General features: G+C 50.2%; 1 protein-coding gene across 3 annotated transcripts; it reads left to right on the top strand.

The window, feature by feature from the left end:
- Positions 1–1,086: 1,086 nt before the first annotated feature.
- On the top strand, positions 1,087–21,206 carry USF2 (upstream transcription factor 2, c-fos interacting). Of its 3 annotated transcripts, none has more exons than XM_044275054.1 (10): positions 1,087–1,555; positions 10,291–10,337; positions 11,639–11,754; positions 11,928–12,047; positions 13,386–13,539; positions 13,829–13,916; positions 16,741–16,799; positions 17,295–17,389; positions 18,143–18,289; positions 19,049–21,206. In XM_044275054.1, exons 1-10 carry the CDS (start codon positions 1,512–1,514, stop codon positions 19,136–19,138), a joined length of 960 nt encoding a protein of 319 aa, XP_044130989.1. In that variant the 5' UTR covers positions 1,087–1,511; the 3' UTR covers positions 19,139–21,206. The 3 variants fall into 3 exon arrangements, with proteins under 3 accessions (XP_044130989.1, XP_044130990.1, XP_044130988.1); XM_044275055.1 differs by having other exon boundaries at positions 1,089–1,555; positions 18,158–18,289; XM_044275053.1 differs by having other exon boundaries at positions 1,095–1,555; positions 17,295–17,404; positions 18,158–18,289.
- The last annotated feature ends 3,295 nt before the right edge of the window (positions 21,207–24,501 follow it).

The following is a 24,501-nucleotide window of genomic DNA, read 5'->3' as shown; positions in this document are numbered from 1 at the left end:
TATAGAACACTTTATTAAATAAGAAATAAAATGTACGAACATCTGGTATTGCCGCATCCGTAACGACCTGGATTATAAAAGTGAAGCGTTAATTGTCCCGCGGGGTAAACGCTGTAAAAACAAAACTGAAATAAAGACAAGGGCGCCGCTTCTCGTAAAAAACAAACAAAAGCAAAATGACTCGGCCGCAAAATCGAACCCTGAAAAAAGATCTTTGGCGGCAAGTGATTTAAACAAAATCATAATAATTTTATTGTGCAAAAGTGAAAAAACACAAACTGTAAACGTGGTATCACCGGGATTGGTGACCTGCAAAATAATGGTAACGGCGCAAAAACAAACCACAAAAAATATTATAATAATTTTAAAAATTGCTGTAGCCTCAATGGCCACGGTGTCAGGTGAGTTGTCACCCAGCTTTCCTAGACTCCTGAACAGCTCAGCACTCTGGTTGGAGTCTATGGGAAGCTAAAATAATTGGGGAGATATACATAGCCGACTAGCACTAGGACCATGGACAGAGCAGCGCCTCCTCCTCCCAAGCCCGACAGCGCTTCACCCATCACGTGGTAATGGCATGTCACATGACGCAGAGCTCACAACCCCGCCCCTCTCCTAAGCTTGTGTGGGCGGAGCCAACCTGTCTTTGTTCAAACTCATGCGCGATCCCGCGTCTTTTTGGCGCTTTTTCACGCGTTTATTTTTTTTTTTATGATGTGAGTGAAGGATAAGCTCGCGTCTTACGTATGATGTTAGTTTAGCAACCGACCGCCCCAGTCTATCAATAAACAGCTCTGCGTCTGTCACTGGCAGTCCAGGAAATGGCGTCCGTCCGCGTGTAGAAAAAACACGAAAAATAAAAAGAATAACTGTAAAAACAAACCCCCCCCCGCCCCCCCCAAAAAAATTATATAAAAAATATCTAAATAAACAAGCCCGACCACTCCTGAAAATGACATAAAATTAACGTGAACCGAAGGCTCGCCCGCCCGCCTCTGTCTATGCGCCACAGACCGCGCTAAACTCCCTAGCACTCTGCGGCTGCTGTGTGTGTGTCGCCCCCGCCCGCCCCGAGATTTCCCGCAGCGCTGAACTAACCAGAAGTGCGTGCGCTTTGTGTTTGTCGGGCCCGCCCGCTCGTGGTTTAAGCGCTGCTCCCTGTGTGTGGGGCCCGCCCGCTCGTCTTTCTGCCCTCCCGCTCTCGTGTGTGCGGCTGCAGCTGCTGACAGACCCGCCCGCTCCCGCCGTCTGACGCTGCTGCCCGCCGCTGCTCGGTGCCTGCCCGGTGTGAGGTGCTTCGCGGCTTCTCCCCGCCTCCCTTCTCCTCACGTGTCCCGGCGGCGGTGCAGGAGAGGCAGGGAAGGGATCTTCTCACATGACCCGTGTGTTTGTCCCCGTGATCAGATCCGTCGGGCCTCCCGCCTCCTCCTCCTCCTCCCCGGGCAGCCCCGGGCCCCGGCCCCGCACAGCCTGACCCGGGGGGGGCCCTCTCCCTGCCCGAGCCCCGACACATGGACATGCTGGATCAGAGCCTCGACTCCTCCGCCGCCGCCAGGTGAGAACTCGAGCCCCAGGCTGCGGCCTGCACCGTGGAGGCTGAGGGAGGCCTGGGCCTGACACCTGCGGGCCCCGCGTATAGGGCCAGGCTCCGGGGTGTCGGGTGCTATATAATGGGTCACTGGTGTATAATATATAATGTATCACTGCAGTGTTATATAATGTATCAGATATCACTGGTGTATAATACATTATATAATGTATCACTGGTGTATAATATACAGCCTGCCCCCGATGTGTGTCACTGGTGTGTTATATAATATATCCTATATATCACAGCTGCCCCACAGATAGTGCCAGCCTCCGGGGGGATAATCTATCACTGGTATATAACATACAGCCTGCCCTCAATGTGATGGTGTCGTCTGTATGTCGCTGGTGTGTTATAGAGTGTATCCCGCTGTTATATTGTAATATGTCCTTGGTGTATTATTATAAGGTGTTTATATACCCCCTGTGTGTGTTATATGACCTGGGCTGTCTGTATATCAGGGCTGTACTATAATATAAGCCTCTCACTGGTGTTACATACATGCACTGGGCGTATACCAGTGTGATATGAAGGGCTCACACACGCAAACGTGTTTTTGGTCCGATCCACGTTTTTTTGCGGGTTGGATGCATTCACTGCGGAACATTCGTACAGCGCACCGTGTACTGTCCGCGTCCGTTCTGTGGCCTCTTTAGAAATACAGACCACGTCCCATTGATGTCCGTATTACAGACCAGGCTCGGACCCTTCTGTAGACAGCCGGACGTTCCCACCAGCAGAACGCACACGGCCGGTATCCATGTTCTGCGATCTGCTGTTTGTGGACCGCAAAAACGTCTACGGTCCAAGGGAATGAGCCCTAATATATAGCCAGGGCGGTGGGTACTCCGCATCCTCAGAGTATATACTGCTGACCCCTGTCATGGTACGTGCGGTGATAGCGCTGCGCGCAGAGCGATGTGCGATATTACACCTCATCACCATGGAGCGACGCGACTTACCTGCAACTTATTATATCCTGCTCCGAGGATGCGGTGTGACTGGAGCGGGGGGAACGACCATTCATAGGAGGCTCTGGGACCCTGATAGGTGGCCCTCGGCCTGGATGCTGGGTGGGATGCGGCCCCCCCTGGCCTGGATGCTGGGTGGGATGCGGCCCCCCCTGGCCTGGATGCTGGGTGGGATGCGGCCCCCCCTGGCCTGGATGCTGGGTGGGATGCGCCCCCGGCCTGGATGCTGGGTGGGATGCGGCCCCCCCCCCCCCTGGCCTGGATGCTGGGTGGGATGCGGCCCCCCCCCCCCTCGGCCTGGATGCTGGGTGGGATGCGCCCCCCCCCCCCCTGGCCTGGATGCTGGGTGGGATGCGGCCCCCCCCCCTGGCCTGGATGCTGGGTGGGATGCGGCCCCCCCCCTGGCCTGGATGCTGGGTGGGATGCGGCCCCCCCCCCCCCCCCTGGCCTGGATGCTGGGTGGGATGCGGCCCCCCCCCCCCTGGCCTGGATGCTGGGTGGGATGCGGCCCCCCCCCCTGGCCTGGATGCTGGGTGGGATGCGGCCCCCCCCCCCCTGGCCTGGATGCTGGGTGGGATGCGGCCCCCCCCCCCCTGGCCTGGATGCTGGGTGGGATGCGGCCCCCCCCCCCCCCCCCCCTGCCCTGGATGCTGGGTGGGATGCGGCCCCCCCTGGCCTGGATGCGGCCCCCCCCCTGGCCTGGATGCTGGGTGGGATGCGCCCCCCCCCCCCCCGGCCTGGATGCTGGGTGGGATGCGCCCCCCCCCCCCCCCGGCCTGGATGCTGGGTGGGATGCGCCCCCCCCCCCCCCGGCCTGGATGCTGGGTGGGATGCGCCCCCCCCCCCCCCCCCCGGCCTGGATGCTGGGTGGGATGCGGCCCCCCCCCGGCCTGGATGCTGGGTGGGATGCGGCCCCCCCCCCCCCCCCGGCCTGGATGCTGGGTGGGATGCGGCCCCCCCCCCCCCCCCCGGCCTGGATGCTGGGTTGGGTGGGATGCGGCCCCCCGGCCTGGATGCTGGGTGGGATGCGGCCCCCCCCCACTTGGGCCTGGATGCTGGGTGGGATGCGGCCGGACATGGAGGCATACAGGTCCTGGTATCCTGCGGCACATTTGCCCACAGCTGGGCCTGTAGATCCTGCGCACTCGTAGGTTGGTGAAGCTGGTGTCTCGGCTGGACCCATAAATGCCAAGGAAATATAATTTGAAGACGTTCCTGGGAGACCCTGGCTGTGTGTGTGGGGAGCGATATCCTGCAGAACAACGCCAGCTGGACGCCCTGCCGTGAGAGGAGCACACGTGGCGGCAGGACGTCCTGCATGTATGGCTGGGCTGTCCTCGTATCCCCCTGTCTGAGGCGATGGCTCCCCCGATCATCGCCAGGAGTCGGTGCAGTGTCACAGCAGAGGCAGGCTTGAAGTTCTCACCAGCGCTCCTCCATTCCGGGGCCCGACCATCACAAACACAACCTGGACCCATACCTAAAGACGATCCGGCTTCAGTCCAGGTTTATTGTTCACGGCACCACTACAAAAGCAAGGATAGCCGCACTGGTATTGGGCGCCGTGACGTCACGCTTCCTTCTGCTAAGCACCTGCAAATGGTCCAGAGACCTGGGGGTGTAATGAAGCGTCCACCTGTGTTTGGATGGTGGACACACAACGGTGCAGCTCCTCGTTAGAGTTCGAGCTTCGGTCGCTTCGTTCTAAACTTCGTAATAACACTGTCCGGAGATCCGTCTCCGTGCAGCATTAGAATGTATGGGCTCCGAGGAGCTGACGTCACGCGTGACTTTGTGTAACTGATGTGTAGCTCTGCTCCGACCACCACCTTAGAACCGAAGCCGAGTTCAGTTTCAAGTTTTAGTGATTTTCCTCTTTAAAAATCTATTGTGCGGCCATGACCCCCCCCCTCTATAAGCCACAGCGCTCTGCGTGGTCGTGTCCTCCACAGCCGATGTCACATTTCCCTTATAGTGGCCGCGGCATAAAGACTGCTGAACACCCCCATGCTGTGTCTTTCTGGAGACCGTCAGCAAGAAGGCATTGCCTTACTGATGGAACGCCACGTCCCAACAGCGACTATTCCCTAATGGAAACGTACCAGCATAGGCAATAATCAGTCACTCGTGCTTGCTGCTGTGGGATGGCTGGAACTAGTAGTCCCCCCCCCCCCTTATGTTTCATCCAGCCCAGTCTCATAGCCATGGACTCTGCAGCCTGTGCACGTCAGAGGGTTTGTTTCAGTGTGGCGCTCGCCGCTGCCTGTTTACACGCACCATGACTTGTGCTGGCGGACTGATAAGCGGTGACGGCCGGGATTTCAGCTCCTGTACGTACAAGCTGCTGAACGGCGCCAGGAGTAATTCATGAGGGACATGGCCGTGACAGGAAGGGCTTGTCTGCTTCTGGGAAAGCTGGGTGACAGCGGGGTTACTCATAGGTGGGCAGAGAGCCGTAAAGCTTTAGGGGACACGCGGGTAATGAGCACCAGTAACTGCAGGTCCTCGGTCCCCCTTACGCTGTGTCTTTCTGTTTCTTGGAAAGCTGGGTGACTGTACGGGCGGGTGATTTGGAGTCTTGGCATTTCTGGTTTCATCTGTTTCTGGCAAAGCTGGGTGCCGACCAATGGTCTCTATTTATGTCGCGGCCGCAGCTTGGGTTGTGAACGTGTTGACATGCAGAACCCTGGACATGTGCGGAGAAGTCATGTGACAGGATCACATGTTCGCCTGCGGTGACATCACTGCAAGCTGTCTGGCACTGAGCCGCATCATAAGTCACTTAACCCTCTCATAGACAGGAAGCCTGCAACAGTAACGGACCAGTCATTAAATTATACCGCCGGTCACGTGACCAGTGTATGCGACGTCGCCGCTGCTGGACGGTCGGAAAGGTTGATCCCGTACTCACCGATGTAGCCATATGGCGTCTTGTAATGGCGTGACCGATCCGGGTGCGACCGCGTATTCTGCGACCATGCAGTGCTGGACTACGACGTGGGCGCCTGCAGCCACGTGCATGAGGCCTTAGTCCCTGTCCGATACACGTTTTTTTTTACAGATCGCACATGGACCCTTTAATTTCTGTGGGTCTGCAAAAAACAAAAATGCACTCGGCACATGGATGTCAGCCACGTGGCCGCCCTGCCAATTATACGACGTGGGTACGGCGGTGTGCACGAGGCTCTAGCCATATACACACAAGGTAACGGTCCGCCAACTGCCCCAGAAACTGTCCAGTGTGCATGCTGGGAGTTGCAGTGCGGGAGGTCCCCATTATCTCCAGCTCCCCAATTCCTCCTCCTCTGTATACTGTCCTCAGGTAAGTGGTCACCCCCACCGCCAGGCGTAGCTTGGCCGTCTGTCCTTTCCCTTGAATGGGTTTATCCTATGGGGAATCACTTATGTCCTATCCACAGGGTACACATCGGGGCCCCGGCGATTGCACATGTGGTCATCGGACGGGGGTCTGAGTGAAGCAGTGGTAATGCCGTGTGTCCCTGTCGGTGCAACGTCTGGCAGGGACACACAGCATTATAATGCCATTAGGTCCTGTCACCGCTCAGGCCGGGAAATAACTGCCGCACAAGGCGTGGACAGGCTCGTCTGAACCTAGCCTAAGGACGCTGGCGTTACCTGATGGACCTGGGCCGTGATGTGTCCACATCCAGTATGTAAAGGGTTTATCCTGAGGCAGTACCTGACAGGTCCAGCGCTGCCGCCTCAACGGTGACATCACATGGACAACGAGACCACTGCAGCCAATCCCTGATCTCTTCAGTGCACCGGTGAGGCTATTGATTGTCACCGCTGCAGCCAGGTACATGGTGGCAGAAGAACCAGAGCCGTGGTGCTGGAGCTGTTGGGTCAGTACTGACTTTAACATTAACCCTTAACTGCTGGGAGAACGTGAAGTGACTCATGTGGCGGAGGGATTGGGATAATGTTGGGGAACTGCCATTTATGTTTTTTCTTTACCATCGAATGGCTTTGCCCCGTAACCCCCCCCCCCCCCCCCCTTACCCAAACGCTCCCATTCCCCACCCCGTACGGATCTCATTGGGATTTCTGGCATAGGACGGGTTCTAGGTGCTTATCTTATCCAGTGGTTTAGCAGAGCTTACTGGGCACAGCTACATTGATGTAGTGCGGTGCTCCACCCTGGAACCGACCTCTTAGTCTCGCAGTTCAGACTTCAAGGATATCTGCTACACTAATTCTCACCGGCCGTGAAAGTGTTAATCTACTCCAGCAATCCGATTAAAATGCAAGGAGGGCGCCGCTCATTAATAAGAAGCCGTCAGAAGCCGAAGCTGAGAAGTGAGATGACTTCAAAGGCTCCTTGGGAATGTCGTCACCTGCGCTTCTCGCTGTGACGTCCTCCGGTCACCAGGCCGAGTGCCATGTCTGCATAGTGCTGCGGGCACCATCACCAGCTGTACCCCCTCAGCACGGTGCAGACTGGCACCATCACCAGCTGTACCTCATGTCTGCACAGCGCTGAGGGGGTACAGCTGGTGACGGTGCCATGTCTGCACAGCGCTGAGGGGGTACAGCTGGTGACGGTGCCATGTCTGCACAGCGCTGAGGGGGTACAGCTGGTGACGGTGCCATGTCTGCACAGCGCTGAGGGGGTACAGCTGGTGACGGTGCCATGTCTGCACAGCGCTGAGGGGGTACAGCTGGTGACGGTGCCATGTCTGCACAGCGCTGAGGGGGTACAGCTGGTGACGGTGCCATGTCTGCACAGCGCTGAGGGGGTACAGCTGGTGACGGTGCCATGTCTGCACATCGCTGAGGGGGTACAGCTGGTGATGGTGCCATGTCTGCACATCGCTGAGTGGTACAGCTGGGGACGGTGCCAGTCTGCACAGTGCTGAGGGGGTACAGCTTGGGATGGTGCCAGTCTGCACAGTGCTGCGGGGGTACAGCGTGGGACGGTGCCAGTCTGCACAGTGCTGAGGGGGTACAGCGTGGGACGGTGCCAGTCTGCACAGCGCTGAGGGGGTACAGCGTGGGATGGTGCCAGTCTGCACAGTGCTGCGGGGGTACAGCTGGGGACGGTGCCATGTCTGCACAGTGCTGCGGGGGTACAGCTGGTGACGGTGCCATGTCTGCACAGTGCTGAGGGTACAGCTGGTGACGGTGCCATGTCTGCAGACTACAGGCTGTCACTCCAGCACAACGTATGACTGGATGCTGCTGAGAAATGGCCCTTATAGTCACCAGCCCGGGGAGTAGTCGCTGGTAGTTCAGGGGCGGCCCTGCATGTTTTGGGATGGCAGTCAGATGGTATACCACGTGTGGGTGTATGCCATTGACGTCGTCCTGCACACAATGGGCCAGTGCCATCAGGAATTTCCCTACTGCCCCGTGAGGGAATTGCTTGGCAATTACAGAAACCAGCGTGGCGTCATGGCCACTCTCCGGAGCACTGGGCACTGCACTGTAATACAGGACCCGCAGGAGCCGTGCGGGCACAGCCTCTGCAGCTAAGATGATTATAACGGTTATGTCATACGTGTCACGGGTTCTGTAGCGTGTGAGGCGGGAGCCGATTGTAAGCTGGTCGTACACATGCAGGTGTGAGGGTGATGTGTATGGGGGGGGCAGGTGAGGATCAGGCAGTTGGATTTGAACACGTCCGATCCTTTTCTTCTTGGGAGGTTAGCCCCCACCAGAGGGGCCGGACCACGAAAACGTACACCACTATCCATTTTGAGAACACACGCATCCTCGGCTGAGCTTGCATGTGAATGGAGGGATTCCCTATAATCCTCATCAGATAAGGTCTCGTTATTCACTCTTTGTACAGCTTTCTGATCAATTCCTTCTCATTTTAATATCTCTGCTTACAGTCATTGAATGAGAACATTCTTTATACAGAGGCTGAAAGTCTTGCCACCTCCTACTCACACAGCTGGTCAGCTCGTTACAGTGGGTCAGTCTAGGCCAGGGATCAGCAGCCTCCGGCACGTCAGCTGTTCAGGAACTACAACTCCCAGAATGCTTCACTCACTACTGTGGGAGTTAGACGAACAGCTGAGCGTGTTTGCATGCTGGGAGTTGTAGTTTCACAGCAGCTGGAGTGCCGAAGATTGCTGATCGCTGTCAGTGTGTCGGCCTGTTCATAGCTGGATCCAGTCTAGACAACGCTCTGTGGAAATCTCTCATTGTATCAGTCCGGAGTCTGGACGTTTACATGTCAGGGGATGCAATTGTAGCAAACCCTCAGCTAAGAGCAGAACTGGCTGCCATATATGTCTCCTGCCTCTGAATATAAACTGTTCTCATTTACTGACTGCAAGAAAAGATCTTACAAATGGAGATGAGTCAAGCCAGCAAGTCTTAGGTATTTGCAGGACCTTTTGCTGCGCAGCATAAAACTTTATTTTGCAGAAAACCCCTCTCTGCCGCGGGGCGTATGGCGGTATTATTCTACGGCTAGGTTAGCAGAGAGATGTGCGGTCTCTCCCCGGAGCTGAGTCATGAGACGTTTCACAACAAGATAGAGCGAAGACATCTCTGAGCAACGCCCTCCGCACAGTAAGATGGGGCAGGAGCCGGGGGCAATGTACAAGTCACAAGGCTAGCCCCTCAGAACCTTCCCAGCCGGGCAGCCAGCGCCCAGTACTGCTGGGGAGGGTAAACGTGCCCCCATTAAAGGCGCCCTCCACCACTGTACACATGGGCCCGTGATCAGCACCTAGGGAGGCTTCATATACAGTTTTTTGGGTTGTGTGTGTGTGTTTTTGTTTTTTATGGGTTGCAGCAAAAAAAAAAAAAAAGATCCGAAAAAATATGGCTGGTGACCGTGTGCATTCTGTATTTTGCGGAACAGAACAGCTGGCCCGTAACGGAACAGTCCTATCCTTATCTGTACTGCGGGTAATAATAGGACATATTCTATTTTTCTACGGAAACTGAATGGTTCCGTATACGGTCCGCAAAAAAAAACGGACCGGGCGCAGAATGAAAATACATTTGTGTGCAAGAGCCCTATTAAAGTAAAGAGACTTTGCTGCAATACCAAAATAAAAACATGTTCGGAGACCCAGACCGAAATCCCATGGAAGCACTCTGTATCGGATTGCGGGCCCGTTGAAGCTATCTGAGGGCCGCAAGACGGGCGTGATCGTTAAAGGAAAGATGACCTGCCTTCCCAGCGCTGGTTCCCCGATCCTCCTGTGGTGCTTCTCCGAGCTACATTGATGTCAATATCTGGTTTGATATCGCCGCAGCCAATCACTGCAATCACTGGACAAAAGGTCACATGGCGCAAGCGGATCCTGTCTCCAGTGATCGGCTGCGGTGATGTCAAAATGGATGTTGGCATCGGTGGTGCCCAGCGGAGCATCGCCGGGAGGAGGAGAAGTCGGGAAGCCGGTTCATCTTTCTTTTACTGGTCCGGCTCGGGGGGGGGGGGGGGGTTTACATTCCTGCAGAACAACTTTAAGAAAAGTCAGCAGATAACTAGACGGGTAAAGCAGCTCCTTACATATGAGAGAAGAAATGTGGGGTCTCCAGGGTCCTGTATAGCTCAAAGTTCACCCGGAAAATACCACAGGGCATCCAGAGGAGCAGCTCATCCCGTCAGACAGGGGGCAGTATAAACATCTAGTACCACAGTTATGGTATGTGATCCGGCCGTGTGGATTGGTTGGATCGCAGCTGACGATGGCCCGGGTGATACTGTATCTGCTTTCTTACACTCTCTCTCTTTTTTTGCAGCCACAACAAAGGACAGGAAGCGGATGAAGTGGTCGAGCTTCACGACGGTGAGTCATTGTTAGTGCCCGCTGATAGTTACCCCCCCGGGGTACAGAAGCTGTGCCCACGTGGTCACAATGGGGTACGCCCGGCCTCCAGCGCTATCAGAAAGCAGTCTGCTCCCAGACCATCGACCTGTCCTGTATTTCTGACCAGTGCAGGTTGCATCGGGACGCGCCACGTGTCATCTCGCCGCCAGCAGGGCGATCGTTGGGGCTGACCGGACTGATATAGAACAGTTATTTTGCCCAATGTCGGCAGGGATGTATTTTCTGAGGATTCTGCCATTCAAAAAATCCATAGAAATGAAACCTTGACTTGTATTTCTGCAGCTCGTCCTGCAACATAGCGAGGCCCTAACGTGGAACCTAGACCACCAAGAAGAGAGCAGGGGGTCCCTAGCATTGGGTCGGGTGTGCTCGCTCTATTAAGAGGGGGTGGTGTCGCCACGGATTTCCGGACCGTTGGGAGTCCTGATGGTCAAACCCACACCAAGCAGATGGACGGGGATAACGTTTAATAATGGCTGGAATTGGCTCAGACCTTAGAGGGGGAGTCCAGTGGGGGTCCTACTGCTGGGACCCCCACCCATCACAGATCTCCTATAGAAATGAATGGAGACCGATCACTTTAGGGAGTCTGCAGGGGGTACAGGGCCCCTGTTCTTGTGATCGTGGGACCACCACCAATCTTAAAGGGGATATTACAACCAGGATACCCATTAAAGGGGTTGTCCAGTAGTTTGTAAGTAATTGTGTTTGGAAATCTTTAGTAGGCTGTAAACCCTTCTTGCACTGATCCTGCTCACACAGCTGAGGATTTGTTACAGTGTGACCGTGTAGGTAGTGCTGTAATGATCCATCCAGAGATCGCAGCAAATCCGCACCAAAAGTGTGACAGTGTGTGTCATCAATAAGTGATGAGTGGGGGTCCAACACCCGCCCCCAGCTGTTTGAAGTGGCCGGTGATGTCACTTTAATCAGTCACATGGTCCACGTGCAGCTGTCCCATTCATGTGAAGGCGTCTGGGCTGCAATACCCAGCACAGCCACTATACGATGTGCGGCACTGCGCCTGCTACACTGCGAGGGCCTGGTCATGGTGGGGCGGTGAGTCAGACCTCCACCGATCAGATGTTGATGGCCTGTCCTGAGGACATCGATATAGAAGTTCTGGAAATCCCCTCTAAATATCAAGGAAAGTGAAGAAGCCCCAGGAGTGGAGCGCTGTGTGAGCTGGACCGGGTCAGCAGTCCTCCAGCCCTTTGCTGTGTGCAGAGACCTCATCAGTTTTCCTCTTCTCTTACCAGGAGATGAGACTAACACCGACGAGCATACCGCGGTGGCCATTGCTGCCGTCCAGCAAGCAGCCTTTTCAGAGCACAACATTCAGTACCAGTTCCGCACAGAGAACAATGGAGGACAGGTACGTCGCCTGTTTCCCCGGAGTCCTATTGGGAACCCTTGTGTCACTTCAGGTAGACGGCGCCGTCTGAGTGATGGGTGACGCACGCTGCGCAGCCCTCCCTGAGGTGGTGTCAGAGGTAAATCCTGACCCTTCAAGTCTCCTCATACATCATGTCTTCTATCTGTTTTCAGGTGACGTACAGGGTTGTCCAGGTGACAGACGGTCAGCTGGACGGACAGGGGGACGGAACCGGAGCAGTGAGTGTTGTGTCGACGGCAGCCTTTGCTGGCGCCCAACAAGCTGTGGCACAGGTGAGAGATGGCGACGTAAAGGTGATCTGTCTGGAATTTAACAAGAGTAAAAAGAACTCCTCCAGCAGAATAGTGAGTGCAGCTCTGGAGTATAATACAGGATGTAACTCAGGATCAGTACAGGATAAGTAATGTATGTACACAGTGACTGCACCAGCAGAATAGTGAGTGCAGCTCTGGAGTATAATACAGGATGTAACTCAGGATCAGTACAGGATAAGTAATGTATGTACACAGTGACTGCACCAGCAGAATAGTGAGTGCAGCTCTGGAGTATAATACAGGATGTAACTCAGGATCAGTACAGGATAAGTAATGTATGTACACAGTGACTCCACCAGCAGAATAGTGAGTGCAGCTCTGGAGTATAATACAGGATGTAACTCAGGATCAGTACAGGATAAGCAATGTATGTACACAGTGACTCCACCAGCAGAATAGTGAGTGCAGCTCTGGAGTATAATACAGGATGTAACTCAGGATCAGTACAGGATAAGTAATGTATGTACACAGTGACTGCACCAGCAGAATAGTGAGTACAGCTCTGGAGTATAATACAGGATGTAACTCAGGATCAGTACAGGATAAGTAATGTATGTACACAGTGACTCCACCAGCAGAATAGTGAGTGCAGCTCTGGAGTATAATACAGGCTGTAACTCAGGATCAGTACAGGATAAGTAATGTATGTTCACAGTGACTCCACCAGCAGAATAGTGAGTGCAGCTCTGGAGTATAATACAGGATGTCTCACATTGTGCATTTAGAAACAGACGGAATATGGCTGCAAAGAGGAAGTGGAAACAGTCAGCTGGTCATGTTCGGCTGTTTTAGGATGTAAACAGCCGGGGTTTCTGCTGGTGCTGTGTAGCGGAAGCTTTTACATAAAGATATGTTTCTCTGACACTTGAAAGTGAAGTAATGTCACTAGAGGATGCAGATCGGAGGTTACATATGAGGGGTGCACCCGGTATTGCCCAGCCTCTGACAGATGCCTCCAGCCATGTCTGCCACTGGATTTCCTCGGCTCCTCGGCTCCCGTACCGTGCTGTAGAGCTTTTATATTGTGCCTTCTACATGGGATTGTGAAGTAGAGTATGTTGTGATGGTAAATGTGTGCAAAAAGCAAGATGTGAACGAAGTGTCTTCATGGCTCGTCCCTCAGTGAGGATCGGTGGCAGAGGTGCCGCTGTTGGGCTGTAAACCCTTGGCACGTCTTGGTATTTTTAGGTTAAGGCTTCATGGATGGGCCTGTCCTCTGTGATAGCGGGGCAGCTCAGCACATGGCGGCGTTACTTGCTATATCTTGCAGTTTTCTGACTGGTTGTTTTGTTGCAGGCCGTTATCCAGAACCCCTTCAGTAATGGCGGAAGCCCTTCTACAGATGCGGTCAGTGGTGAGGCTCGCTTTGCCTACTTCCCCGCTTCAACTGTGGGCGAAACAACAGCTGTGTCCGTTCAGACCACTGACCCCGGGCTGGCTCAAGCAGGAGGTGAGTGCCACCCATCAAGTCATCACTGCATGTATGCGGAGAGTACACTATGGCACTCTTCCAACGTCTTCCGGGGTCATGTGATGCGTACACATGGGGATCTTCAAGCCCTTAACCATGTGAGCATCACATGACCTGAACACACAGGTTCCTGTTCAGTGGCAACCAGCACAGATCTCGAAAAACGGGCAGGATTTGAATTTGTGTTACGTAAGGGTAAAGCTCCTGCGGCGTGTCATGGGGCTTGTCATAATTTTTTAACCGTTGTGTATTCCTTTCCCGTCCACAGGGCAGTTCTATGTCATGATGACCCCTCAAGATGTGCTTCCAGCCGGGTCGCAGAGGACGATTGCTCCGCGCACTCACCCCTACTCTCCGTACGTATCTGCGCTGTGCTTATTTTGTTTGTAGCCATTATTCAGTTTTAGGTTCTGTTCACATTTGTGTTGGCGGCTGCGTTGCAGATTTTGCCACATTTATTTCCATCAGGCGGTACAGGAGAACCCAGCGGGCCCCCGCCATTATAAGTCACTGTGGTCCTTGGCTACTTGTCGTGTGACAGACCAGACTTTGCATTGTGATTTCAGTTATAAATTAAAACCCACAACACAGATGTGAACAGAGTCTTACTAAATACCTGCATACCCCATGAATTCACAGTTCCTCAGTTATTCTTCCTTAAAAATCGAAGGGTATGGACACCTTTGTGGGCATTTTTCTTTATTATTGCATTGTACTCATTTTGAGCTAATTTCTATTTATTTTTTTTATCTTTATTAACCCCTTATGGAAACATGACGTACCGGTACGTCATGTGTTGTTCCGATCACCGCCGGCGGGCGGTGATTGGAGCAAGGTGCCTGCTCAAATCATTGAGCAGGCACCTCTGCTAAATGCGCGGGGGAGTCGTCATTCCCCCCCTGGATCTCACAGGCCCTGGAAGCTGTATGAGTAATACACACAGTATTACTCATACAGCCAATGCATTCCAGTACAGAAGTATTGGAATGCATTGTAAAGGAATATACCCCCAAAAGTTCAAGTCCCAAAATGAGACAAAAAATTAAGTGAAAAAATAGTTTTCCCCAAAAAATATTTAAAACTTTCAAGTAAAAATAAACAAAAACTTCATTTTCCCCAAATAAAGTAAAAACAAAATGGTAGAAAATAGAGAGGAAAAAAAAAAGTATACATATTAGGTATTGCCACGTCCGTATCGACCGGCTCTATAAACATATCACATGACCTAACCCCTCAGATGAACACCGTAAAAAATTGCTAAATAAACAATTTTTTGTCACCTTACATTACAAAAAGTACAACAGCAAGCAATGAAAAAGGCGTTTGCCCACCAAAATAGTACCAATCTAACCGTCACCTCATCCCGCAAAAAATTAGCCCCTACCTGAGACAATCGCCCAAAAAAAAATAAAAAAACGATGGCTCAGAATATGGAAACACTAAAACATGATTTTTTTTTATTTATTTATTTTTTTGTTTCAAAAATTATATTATCGTGTAAAACTTACATAAATAAAAGTATACATTTTGGGTATCGCCGCATCCGTGACAACCTGGTCTATAAAAATATCACATGATCTAACTTGTCAGATGAATGTTGTAAATAACAAAAAATAAAAACTGTGCCAAAACAGCTATTTCTTGTTATCTTGCCTCACAAAAAGTGTAATATAGAGCAACCAAAAATCATATGTACCCTAAGCTAGTACCAACAATACTGCCACCCTATCCCGTAGTTTCTAAAATGGGGTCACTTTTATGGAGTTTCTACTCTAGGGGTGCACCAGGGGGGCTTCAAATGGGACATGGTGTCCAGCAAAATCTGTCTTCCAAAAAACGTATGGCATTCCTTTCCTTCTGCACCCTGTTGTGTGCAGTTTACGACCACATATGGGGTGTTTCTGTAAACTACAGAATCGGGGCCATAAATATTGAGTTTGGTTTGTTGGCTGTTAACCCTTGTTTTGTAACTGGAATAAAATTATTAAAATGGAAAATCTTCCAAAAAAGTGAAATTTTGAAATTGTATCTATTTTCCATTAATTCTTGTGGAACACCTAAAGGGTTAACGGCGTCTGTAAAATCAGTTTTTGAACACCTTGAGGGGTGTAGTTTCTAGAATGGGGTCATCTTTGGGTGGTTTCTATTATGTAAGCCTCGCAAAGTGACTTCAGACCTGAACTGGTCCCTAAAAATTGGGTTTTTGAAAATTTCTGAAAAATTTCAAGATTTGCTTCTAAACTTCTAAGCCTTGTAACCTCCCCAAAAAATAAAATATCATTCCCAAAATGATCCAAACATGAAGTAGACATATGGGGAATGTAAAGTAATAATACTTTTTGGAGGTATTACTATGTATTGTAGAAGTAGAGAAATTGAAATTTGAAAATTTACTGTTTTTTACAATTTTTTTTTAAAACTTTTTATTTTACCAGTGTCATGAAGTACAATATGTGACAAAAAACTATCTCAGAATGTCCTGGATAAGTCAAAGCGTTTTAAAGTTATCAGCACTTAAAATGACACTGGTCAGATTTGAAAAAATATGGCCTGGTCCTTAAGGTGAAATAGGGCTCCTTAAGGGGTTAAAATGCTGAGACCCTTTCTCTGTACAGCCTTGAGATTCTCTAGTGCCAGCCTCTGTGTTTACACTGTGTCCTGTCAGGCAGCTGAGCTGACGCTTGTCTCTGATCTCCTGAGAGCTCCTAAACGGAGCGTCTCATTCATCATTTTCTGCGCCCGTTTTAGGAGTAGAAAATGGTCTAAATGTAGGACAGCTGGCGTTGGATATGCAGAAGCTATGTATGGCGGGCGCCTCTTCATAACTTCGGCGGATCCACCGCCAGATATAGGGGTTAAGACCGGTGTCTAAACACCGACCCTCATAGTCTATAAGAATAAAATGCCAACAGGGTGTTACTCCGGGGGCAGGGGGTGTCCCTGCAGTAGCAGCACTGATTGGGGTGAAGGGATACCTTCCCAAGTGGTAACACCTTTGAGGAAATTTCTAGGAGTACTAACAGAGGGACGGCACAACAAGCGTTCTAATAAAAAAAATAAACGCTCCATAATTTACTAAAATAGACAGTCCAGGAAAGAGGACGGGTCCACTTTAACCCTATGTATGCAAGTCCATGAGCCTTTTTAGTTTTTCATTGGAGCTTGTGCTTCTCTTTCTAGCAAAATGGATGGAAACAGAACCCCGCGGGATGAGCGGCGTCGGGCACAACACAATGAAGGTAAGGGGACGTCTCTGCGGACTCGCTGTTACCATTAGTTATTATATTTGCACGTTGGGGCTGGGCGATGCTGCCAACAAAAAATCTCAATTATTTTCCATTTGAGGACCATTATCTTCTCAATTAATGTGTTTTTCTTTCTTTACCAAACTATACACTAACCTTATGAGGGTGCGGTCACCCACTTAACACATCAGTTCCTGGAGACCCCATTTTTGTCCCCCCTGCAGGATGCGCTCTCCAAAGTCTAGCGCCACCTACAGAGAAGGAGAGCAATGACATCTGTACTTCAGTACACGTCCCATGTGACCGGTGCTCAGTCAGCAGCCAGTGAAAACCGTGAAAAAGCAATTGATGCGACTAGATTTAATAAAAATAACAGCGCTGCGCTCTAAAAGTCAGAAATGGTCAAATTTATCTGATTAACCGCTCTGCCCTATCGCACGTCTGATTTTTCTTTTTCTCTTTTTTTCTTTTTTCTCCTTCTTCCTGCAGTGGAGAGGAGAAGAAGAGACAAGATTAACAATTGGATCGTCCAGCTGTCAAAAATCATTCCAGACTGTAATACAGATAGCAGCAAGACCGGAGCAGTAAGGCTGAGCATGGTCCTGTTCATACTTCGTCATCTACACACAATATGAAAATGCATGTGTTACACCCACAGGGGCTCGGGGGGGGGCTGAGATATGAGGAGCTGCCTGGGGGTCCTTCTAGTGTAGAGCTAGTGTAGATATGGGGAACACGTCAAAAACAAACACAATGCAAACACAAAAACCTAAATATATAACCAAAATAATACTGCCATACTCGCTTTAGAATATATATATATATTAGAGCTAATGCTACGCGCATTATATAGATGTGAGATTCTTGACAAGTACATTTTGTACAAGATTATTTGTGCCCATCCACCACTGCAAGGTGATCTCTTTTGGACAGGAACCTATGGCAAATGCTACCTTTTCTGGTGCTATATGGCCTCCAATAAATTTCTCATATTCTGAGTCCCCTTTGTATTTAACCGCTGCTCTAAACACGGATGCCCAACCTGCGGCCCTCCAGCTGTTGCAAAACTACAACTCCCAGCATGCCTGGACAGCCTACAGCTATTAGGGCATGCTGGTAGTTGCAGTTTTGCTACAGCTGGAGGGCCGCAGGTTGGGCATCCCTTCTCTAATATAATACCAGCTTCTGAGTGAAAGTATTTGGACTTCGGAGCCGCTGTCGTGTTCACTAAGACGCACATTCAGAAAGCAGGAAAGAGACAGAAGACACATGTTGTGATATCAATGGCTAAATGTGAGAATCTGGTTTTGCTACTGGGTTTTAAGAAATCCCTTTTGGTTTCCGATATACAGCAGAGCAAAGGCGGAATCCTGTCCAAGGCCTGCGACTACATCCGCGAGCTGCGCCAGACCAATCAGCGCATGCAGGAGACCTTCAAGGAAGCCGAGCGGCTGCAGCTGGACAACGACATTCTGCGTCAGCAGGTCTGTGCAATATCTGTTATGTCGCCATATTAACGGGGGTGCATTCACGTGTGATAATCGGCAGAGCCCTCCATTTTCAGCAGTTCCAGCATATGGGGGTCTCCCGACTCTGCTCTGACAGATGATGCTGGAGGAAAGGACTGGTCTAGTAGAATTTCAGGACCTCATGCTGTTGTGTTAGCTGGAGATTTCTGTCTAGCAGCGACCATCCCCTCCCATTAACAACACAAGCTTATTAGCAAACTGCTGATAATTTGTTCGTAAACTTCTAGCGGGAATAATAGAGGGAATGGCACTATATAGGCGCCAGAATAGTTATTTCATGGGGAATGCAAGTAGTTGCTGAAACAGACGTATCGGTAGAGGGGGAAGAAAATCCCAGTGTGTCCTGAAAAACGTTGCAAAAATATTTTACTGCCTTAACAATTAAAGTGGTTGTCCCGTGTTTTGATATTGATGGCCCATCCTCGGGATCCTCCCCCACCGGTCAGCTGTCTGAAGAGACCACTAAACTCTGGTGAGTGGAGCGGCCTCCTCACAGCTTATCAAGCACAGCGCCCTACATTATCCAGTGGCTGGACTTGGTATTGCAGCTCAGGTCTATTCAGCTGCACCTAGGCCACGTGGCCTCACCGCTGTAGGAAGATGCTGATGGCGGGGGTGCCACGATGGCCTATCCTAGATGATGAATATTCTCCTCCTCAACTTGAGCGTAGCTGATGCCGTGTGTGACCTTGTCGTCTCCTGTTCCTTTACCAGGTTGAAGAGCAGAAGAACGAGAACACCCTCCTGCGGGCGCAGCTGCAGCAGCATGGCATCGAGATCGTGGAAGAGGCTCCGAGGCAGTAGATCCAGTACCGCGCTGGGCAAAGAGATGCCACGGAAAAAGAAAAAAAAAACGAACTTGTATATCAGCACCCCCCCGTTTTACCCTCTATACCTTATGCCCTGATCACCTACCACCCAACCCCCGCATCTGCCCGGCCTCCCACTACCTTTCCAGTGACCGTGTCAAAGATCTTTCTCCATCCTGGTGAAGAACATTGTCTCACAGCACGGGGGAGGGGAGGTGGCCCGGGTCTTCCTTGCAGACAGGAGAACCCTTTGCCCCCCCCCTTCAACCAGGAACATGCCGACCTTGGAAAACTTCTCCGGCCTCTTCACTGCCAGGGACTTGCATGGGGTTGACGGAAGGGCTGCCCGCGCGGCAGAGGGTTTAATACGTTTGCATTGCTCTCGTTTTTTTTTTTTTTTGTTTTTTTTTTATGATAAATATATAAATATGAACCTTAGACTTTTAGCAATGACGTTAGAAGAAATGACCCCCTCGTCCCCCCCCCCCCAAACCACCATTAAATATATTATTATTATTTTTTTTTTATTATTACGCACCTGTGGTAATCCCCTGCAGCGTGTGAGTATGCGGAGCATCACCCCAGATACTACGGCTTCCAGGAGAATGGCGCCTCGTGCCCAGGGTACAGTCCATCCATTCTTTGTCTATGATGTTACAAGATTTGCTTCATAATACACTTTGCTGTTTTTACTTTCTTTACGCCCTTCATGAACTGAGTGCTGCAGCTAGAAGGGGACGGCCACTAGATGGCGACAGGGAGCTATGTAACAAGCAGGTCTTGCCGGTACTGTAAAGCATGACTCCACTATCAGTATGATACTTGGGGGGGGGGGGCGCTGTGTTACATTTTGTCTCGTACTCCAGTCACATCCAAAGCTGCCTTTGAAATCGGCTCTGTGCTGACACATACTGCCCATGCATGTCCCTTAGGATAAGAGGCCCTCTGATATATGGGGGGGGGGGGTGATGTGGGCAATTGAACAGCTGCGGAAGACCATGGGGAAAACTTATAAGGGTTGTCCATGGTTTAAAGGGGTTGTCCAGTCTTGGATAAACATAGCTGTTATCTTCCACAAACAGCACCACACCTGACCACAGGTTGTGTGTGGTATTGCAGCTCGGCCTGAGCTGTAATACCAGCCACAACCCTTGTACGTTTTTTCTTTTTTTTTCTTCTAATCCTAGACGACCCCTTTAAGTGATGGCCTATAGGCAGCTGGTCTGTGTAGCTTTGTCTACAGGAGTTGGCGCTGAAGCTACATGGCACCAGCTACACAGGAGCTCGCTACTACAGCCCTGCTAAAATGATGGGGGGGGGGGGGGGGGGCGAGGTGCCATCACTTGTACCCCTTTAACAGTTCATTGATGGAGATGTTTAGAGGGGTGCTCCCATTGTATAAAGTGATGGTATGTAACTCCTGAATGAAGGTGTAGCAGTTGTAATTTAGTGTTGGGACTTGCAGTACATCTCCATTCACTAGAAAGGGGCCATGCTGCAGTTTGGGGGGCTAGGAACGACCAGCAAGGAGGTCCAGTGCTAAACGGACGATGCTGCGCCTTTGTCCCAGAGATCGGTCCCCCGTGATCCTAAAGTAACTTTATATCCCTTTGGCGTCTCTCCTATACCCCCTTCAGTGCGGCCCAGCAGACGGATTCGGCAGGGGCCGCTGTGGGCTCTGGATGTGGGCGCGGTGCGGCCTGTCACTTCCACTTACTCTGAAGCAATAGATGACGTGTGCGCTGACCCTATGCACTTTACCTCTTCGTGGCCAGCATGATTCGTGGCGTCTCGTCCGCCCCTGGGTTCACGGAGAGATCTGCTTGCTGCATCGCTCCCGGCGTCTGGACCTGTTCACATTCACCGCCTTTGTTTTATCGTTTAGTCATGTGACCCTCGACGCTCAGATAACGCCATGTCTTTAAAAAAAAATAAGAATCCTTCTGTTATTGTTACTTTTACCTTTTTGCTGTTTTATTTTTTAAACTCTTAATGTTTTTGACTTCCTTAAAATGAACTCTCCTCTAAAATATTAATAAAAGAAATCATCCGTAAACGTAAAATCCTCAAGTCGTCCTCCGCTGTTTATCTGTTTCTGGGAAAGCGGGGTGGAAACAAATATTGACACCATCATGGCTCCCAAGGGGGGGTTGGGGTGATTGACCTGATGTGACACCTCATTAGGGTGCGAAGAGGCCGTTCTGGCTTGTGGGAAAGCTGGGTGACGCTCGGCGGGTTGGTAACAGCTGCTTTCACAGGTTCCCTGGGGGAAGATATAATGGCAGCTAGTAGCTACCAAGCTTTTCCAGGAACTGATAGGCCCCTTTCAGACGGGTGAGTTTTCCGTGCGGGTGCAATGTGTGAGGTAAGCGCATTGCACCCGCACTGAATACTGACCCATTCATTTCTATGGGGCTGTGCATACGAGCCGTGATTTTCATGCATCACTTGTGCGTTGCGTGAAAATCGCAGCATGTCCTATTTTGTGCGTTTTTCACGCAACGCAGGCCCCATAGAAGTGAAGAGGGCTGCGTGAAAATCGCAAGCAAGTACGGATGCGGAGCGATTTTCACGCACGCTTGCTATTAGACGATCAGGATGGAGACCCGATCTTTATTATTTTCCCTTAGAACATGGTTATCAGGGAAAATAATAGCATTCTGAATACAGAGTGCATAGTACAATAGCGCTGGAGGGGTTAAAAAAATAATAATTTAACTAGCCTTAACCCCTTTATGACCAAGCGTTTTTCTTCCTTTTTTCATGGTCTTTCCAAGAGCTATAACTTTTTTATTTTTTTTCGTCTATATAGCTTTATGAGGGCTTGTTTTGTTATAGTTTTTAATGGCGCCATTTTGGGGTACACATAACTTTCTGATTTAACTCTTATTAACTGTTTCTGGGAGGGAGATGGGGGAAAATAGCAATACTGCCACTGCGTTTTTACATTATAAATTTTACGCGTTCATTTTTTGGTACAAATAACATAATATCTTTATTCTCTGGATCAGTATGATTACAGTGATACTAAATTCTTATAATTCTTTTGACGTTTTACTACTTTTTTTTGCAATAAAACCACTTTTATTAACCCAAAAAATGATTTTGGATTGCCACTTCACAAGACCCATAACTTTTTTTTTTTTTTTTTCCCCTATGGAGTTGTGTGAGGGCTTGATATTTGAGGGACGACTTGTATTTTTTATTGGTATCATTTTGGAGTAAATGCCGCTTTTTCCCTTTCATCCTCCATGACGGCATACCATGAGAGATGACCCGCCTCCAACCAGGTAGGGACAGGAAGTATAAGTTTGACTCTCCTCCGGCTCCTCCTCAGTGTCTTCCTGTCCCTCCAGGTAGGAGATGGGTTTTCTCTTATGGTCGCCGACCATGAAGAAAGAAGTAGAAGAAGGAAAGATGCCATGTGAGGAGGCAGCAGGGTCCGGTCCCCATTGGGGAAGCCGGGCTCTGGAAGACCTGTCTCTTACCTGCTGCTGGTGCGGGCAGACAGGTCCATGTGGGGCCGGACACTCAGGGAGTCCCTCCGGTCGGTGCGATACTCCACACTGCGATCCGGCATGGCCGGCGCTCACAGTGTCGTCACCGGAAGTGGACACGCGTCATGCGTTCCACAGCTCACTTCCGGACTGGGGCCTGAGAGCACTTCCGGGCGGTGGAGCGCATGCCGGCGGCGGCGGAAAAATTCAAAAAAACGCACAGGATTATGGCGGAAGTCGTCCTCTGATCTGAGGTCTGGAGGTAAAAACTATTTAAAGAGGGGGAACAGTGACCTTTGATTCCCTAAAAAAGATGCTGGACCCAGGTGAAATTATGGAGAACACTCAGGGATCCGTACTAGTGAGTAATTTACCAGGACAAGGGTAAAAGGCAGTATATTCTGTTAGATTAACCCTTATGTATTTTCTTTCTTTCTGTATGTGTGCAGAGCGAGAAAGAGAGTGCTCAGAAAGCAAAATCTAGTCAGAGGGCAAAAAAGTGCAGTCTCTGTTCTATTAAACTTTCTGATTCTTCTGATAGGAAAGTGTGTAAAAAATGCACTGACAACATTTCTAAGGATTTAGTTCCGTCCCTAAAAGAAGAACTTAAAAACACAATTAGGGAAGAAATCAGGGCTGCTATGTCAGATACCTCATTAATTCCTTCCTGCTCCAAGCAAGCGCAGGGACCAGCGACAAAAGCATCTGATTCAGAATTGGAGGAGGACTCAGAGTCAGGTGAACTCGGGTCTGAAGATTCTGGTTCAGATTCCGAATTTAAAAACTATCTTTTTTCATCAGAAGATACCAGAGAATTAATTAAGGCAGTTAGAGCCACTATGGATCTTTCTGATGAAAAAAATCTGTAGATCAGTCCATGACGAGATGTTCAGTGGTTTTGAACAGAGATCTAACCGAGGTTTTCCGGTGCATAAAAACATGCACGATCTGATTAAAAGAGAATGGAGGTCCCCGGATAGGAAACTATTCATTCCTAGGACAATAAGGCGACGTCTCCCCTTTTCTAGCGAAGACGAAGCCTTGTTAACTACCTGCCCTAAGATAGATGTTTCTCTGTCTAAATTAGTGAAGGGTCCTAACGCCTTACCATTTGAAGACATGGGGTCATTAAGGGACCCCATGGATAAAAAGACAGATCAGACTCTTAAAAAAACATGGGAAGCTTGTGCTGCCCTGTTCAAACCAAACCTAGCGGCAACCTCAGTATCCAGATCATTAAAAAAATGGCTCACACAGTTAGAATCCCTATTGAAAGGCGGTAGTACATACGGTGATCTTAAAGATTCCTTTCCGCTCCTAATCAAAGCGGTGGATTTCCTATCTGATGCCACTGCGGAATCTGTCAGGATAGCTGCTAAGGCATCTGGGTTAGCGGTCGTGGCAAGAAGGTCCCTCTGGTTAAAATCCTGGTCAGGTGAGGTCAGTTCAAAGTTAAAATTATGTACCTTACCTTTTCATGGTAATCTATTGTTTGGGGAGGATTTAGAGTCCATCCTAGAAAAGGCTTCCGATTCTAAAAAGACTTTTCCCAGAGATTCCGGGAAGAGGAAATTTCCCTTTCGGAGAGTTAAAAAAGGGACCCCCTTTCAAGCAAAGAAAACTAACAGGGACTCAGGCTGGTCAAGGGGAAGAAACCAGAAGAGTAGAGGGTACCTGTTTTCTTCAAAGAATACGGAACCGTCAAAGCAATGACGCCAGTGCTCAGGTAGGAGGGAGACTAAGTTGTTTTTTAAACTATTGGGAAAAAATTACAACAAACCCTTGGGTCTTAAATACGATCTCGGAAGGCTACAAAATAGTTTTCCGTCTTCCTCCTCCCTCAAATATTTTCAGGGTAACT

Source organism: Bufo gargarizans, unplaced genomic scaffold, assembly GCF_014858855.1.
Source record: "Bufo gargarizans isolate SCDJY-AF-19 unplaced genomic scaffold, ASM1485885v1 original_scaffold_823_pilon, whole genome shotgun sequence".
NCBI classification, from domain to species: Eukaryota; Metazoa; Chordata; class Amphibia; order Anura; family Bufonidae; genus Bufo; species Bufo gargarizans.
Note: the sequence above shows the minus strand (reverse complement) of the source record. Positions and strands in the feature narration are given on the sequence as shown.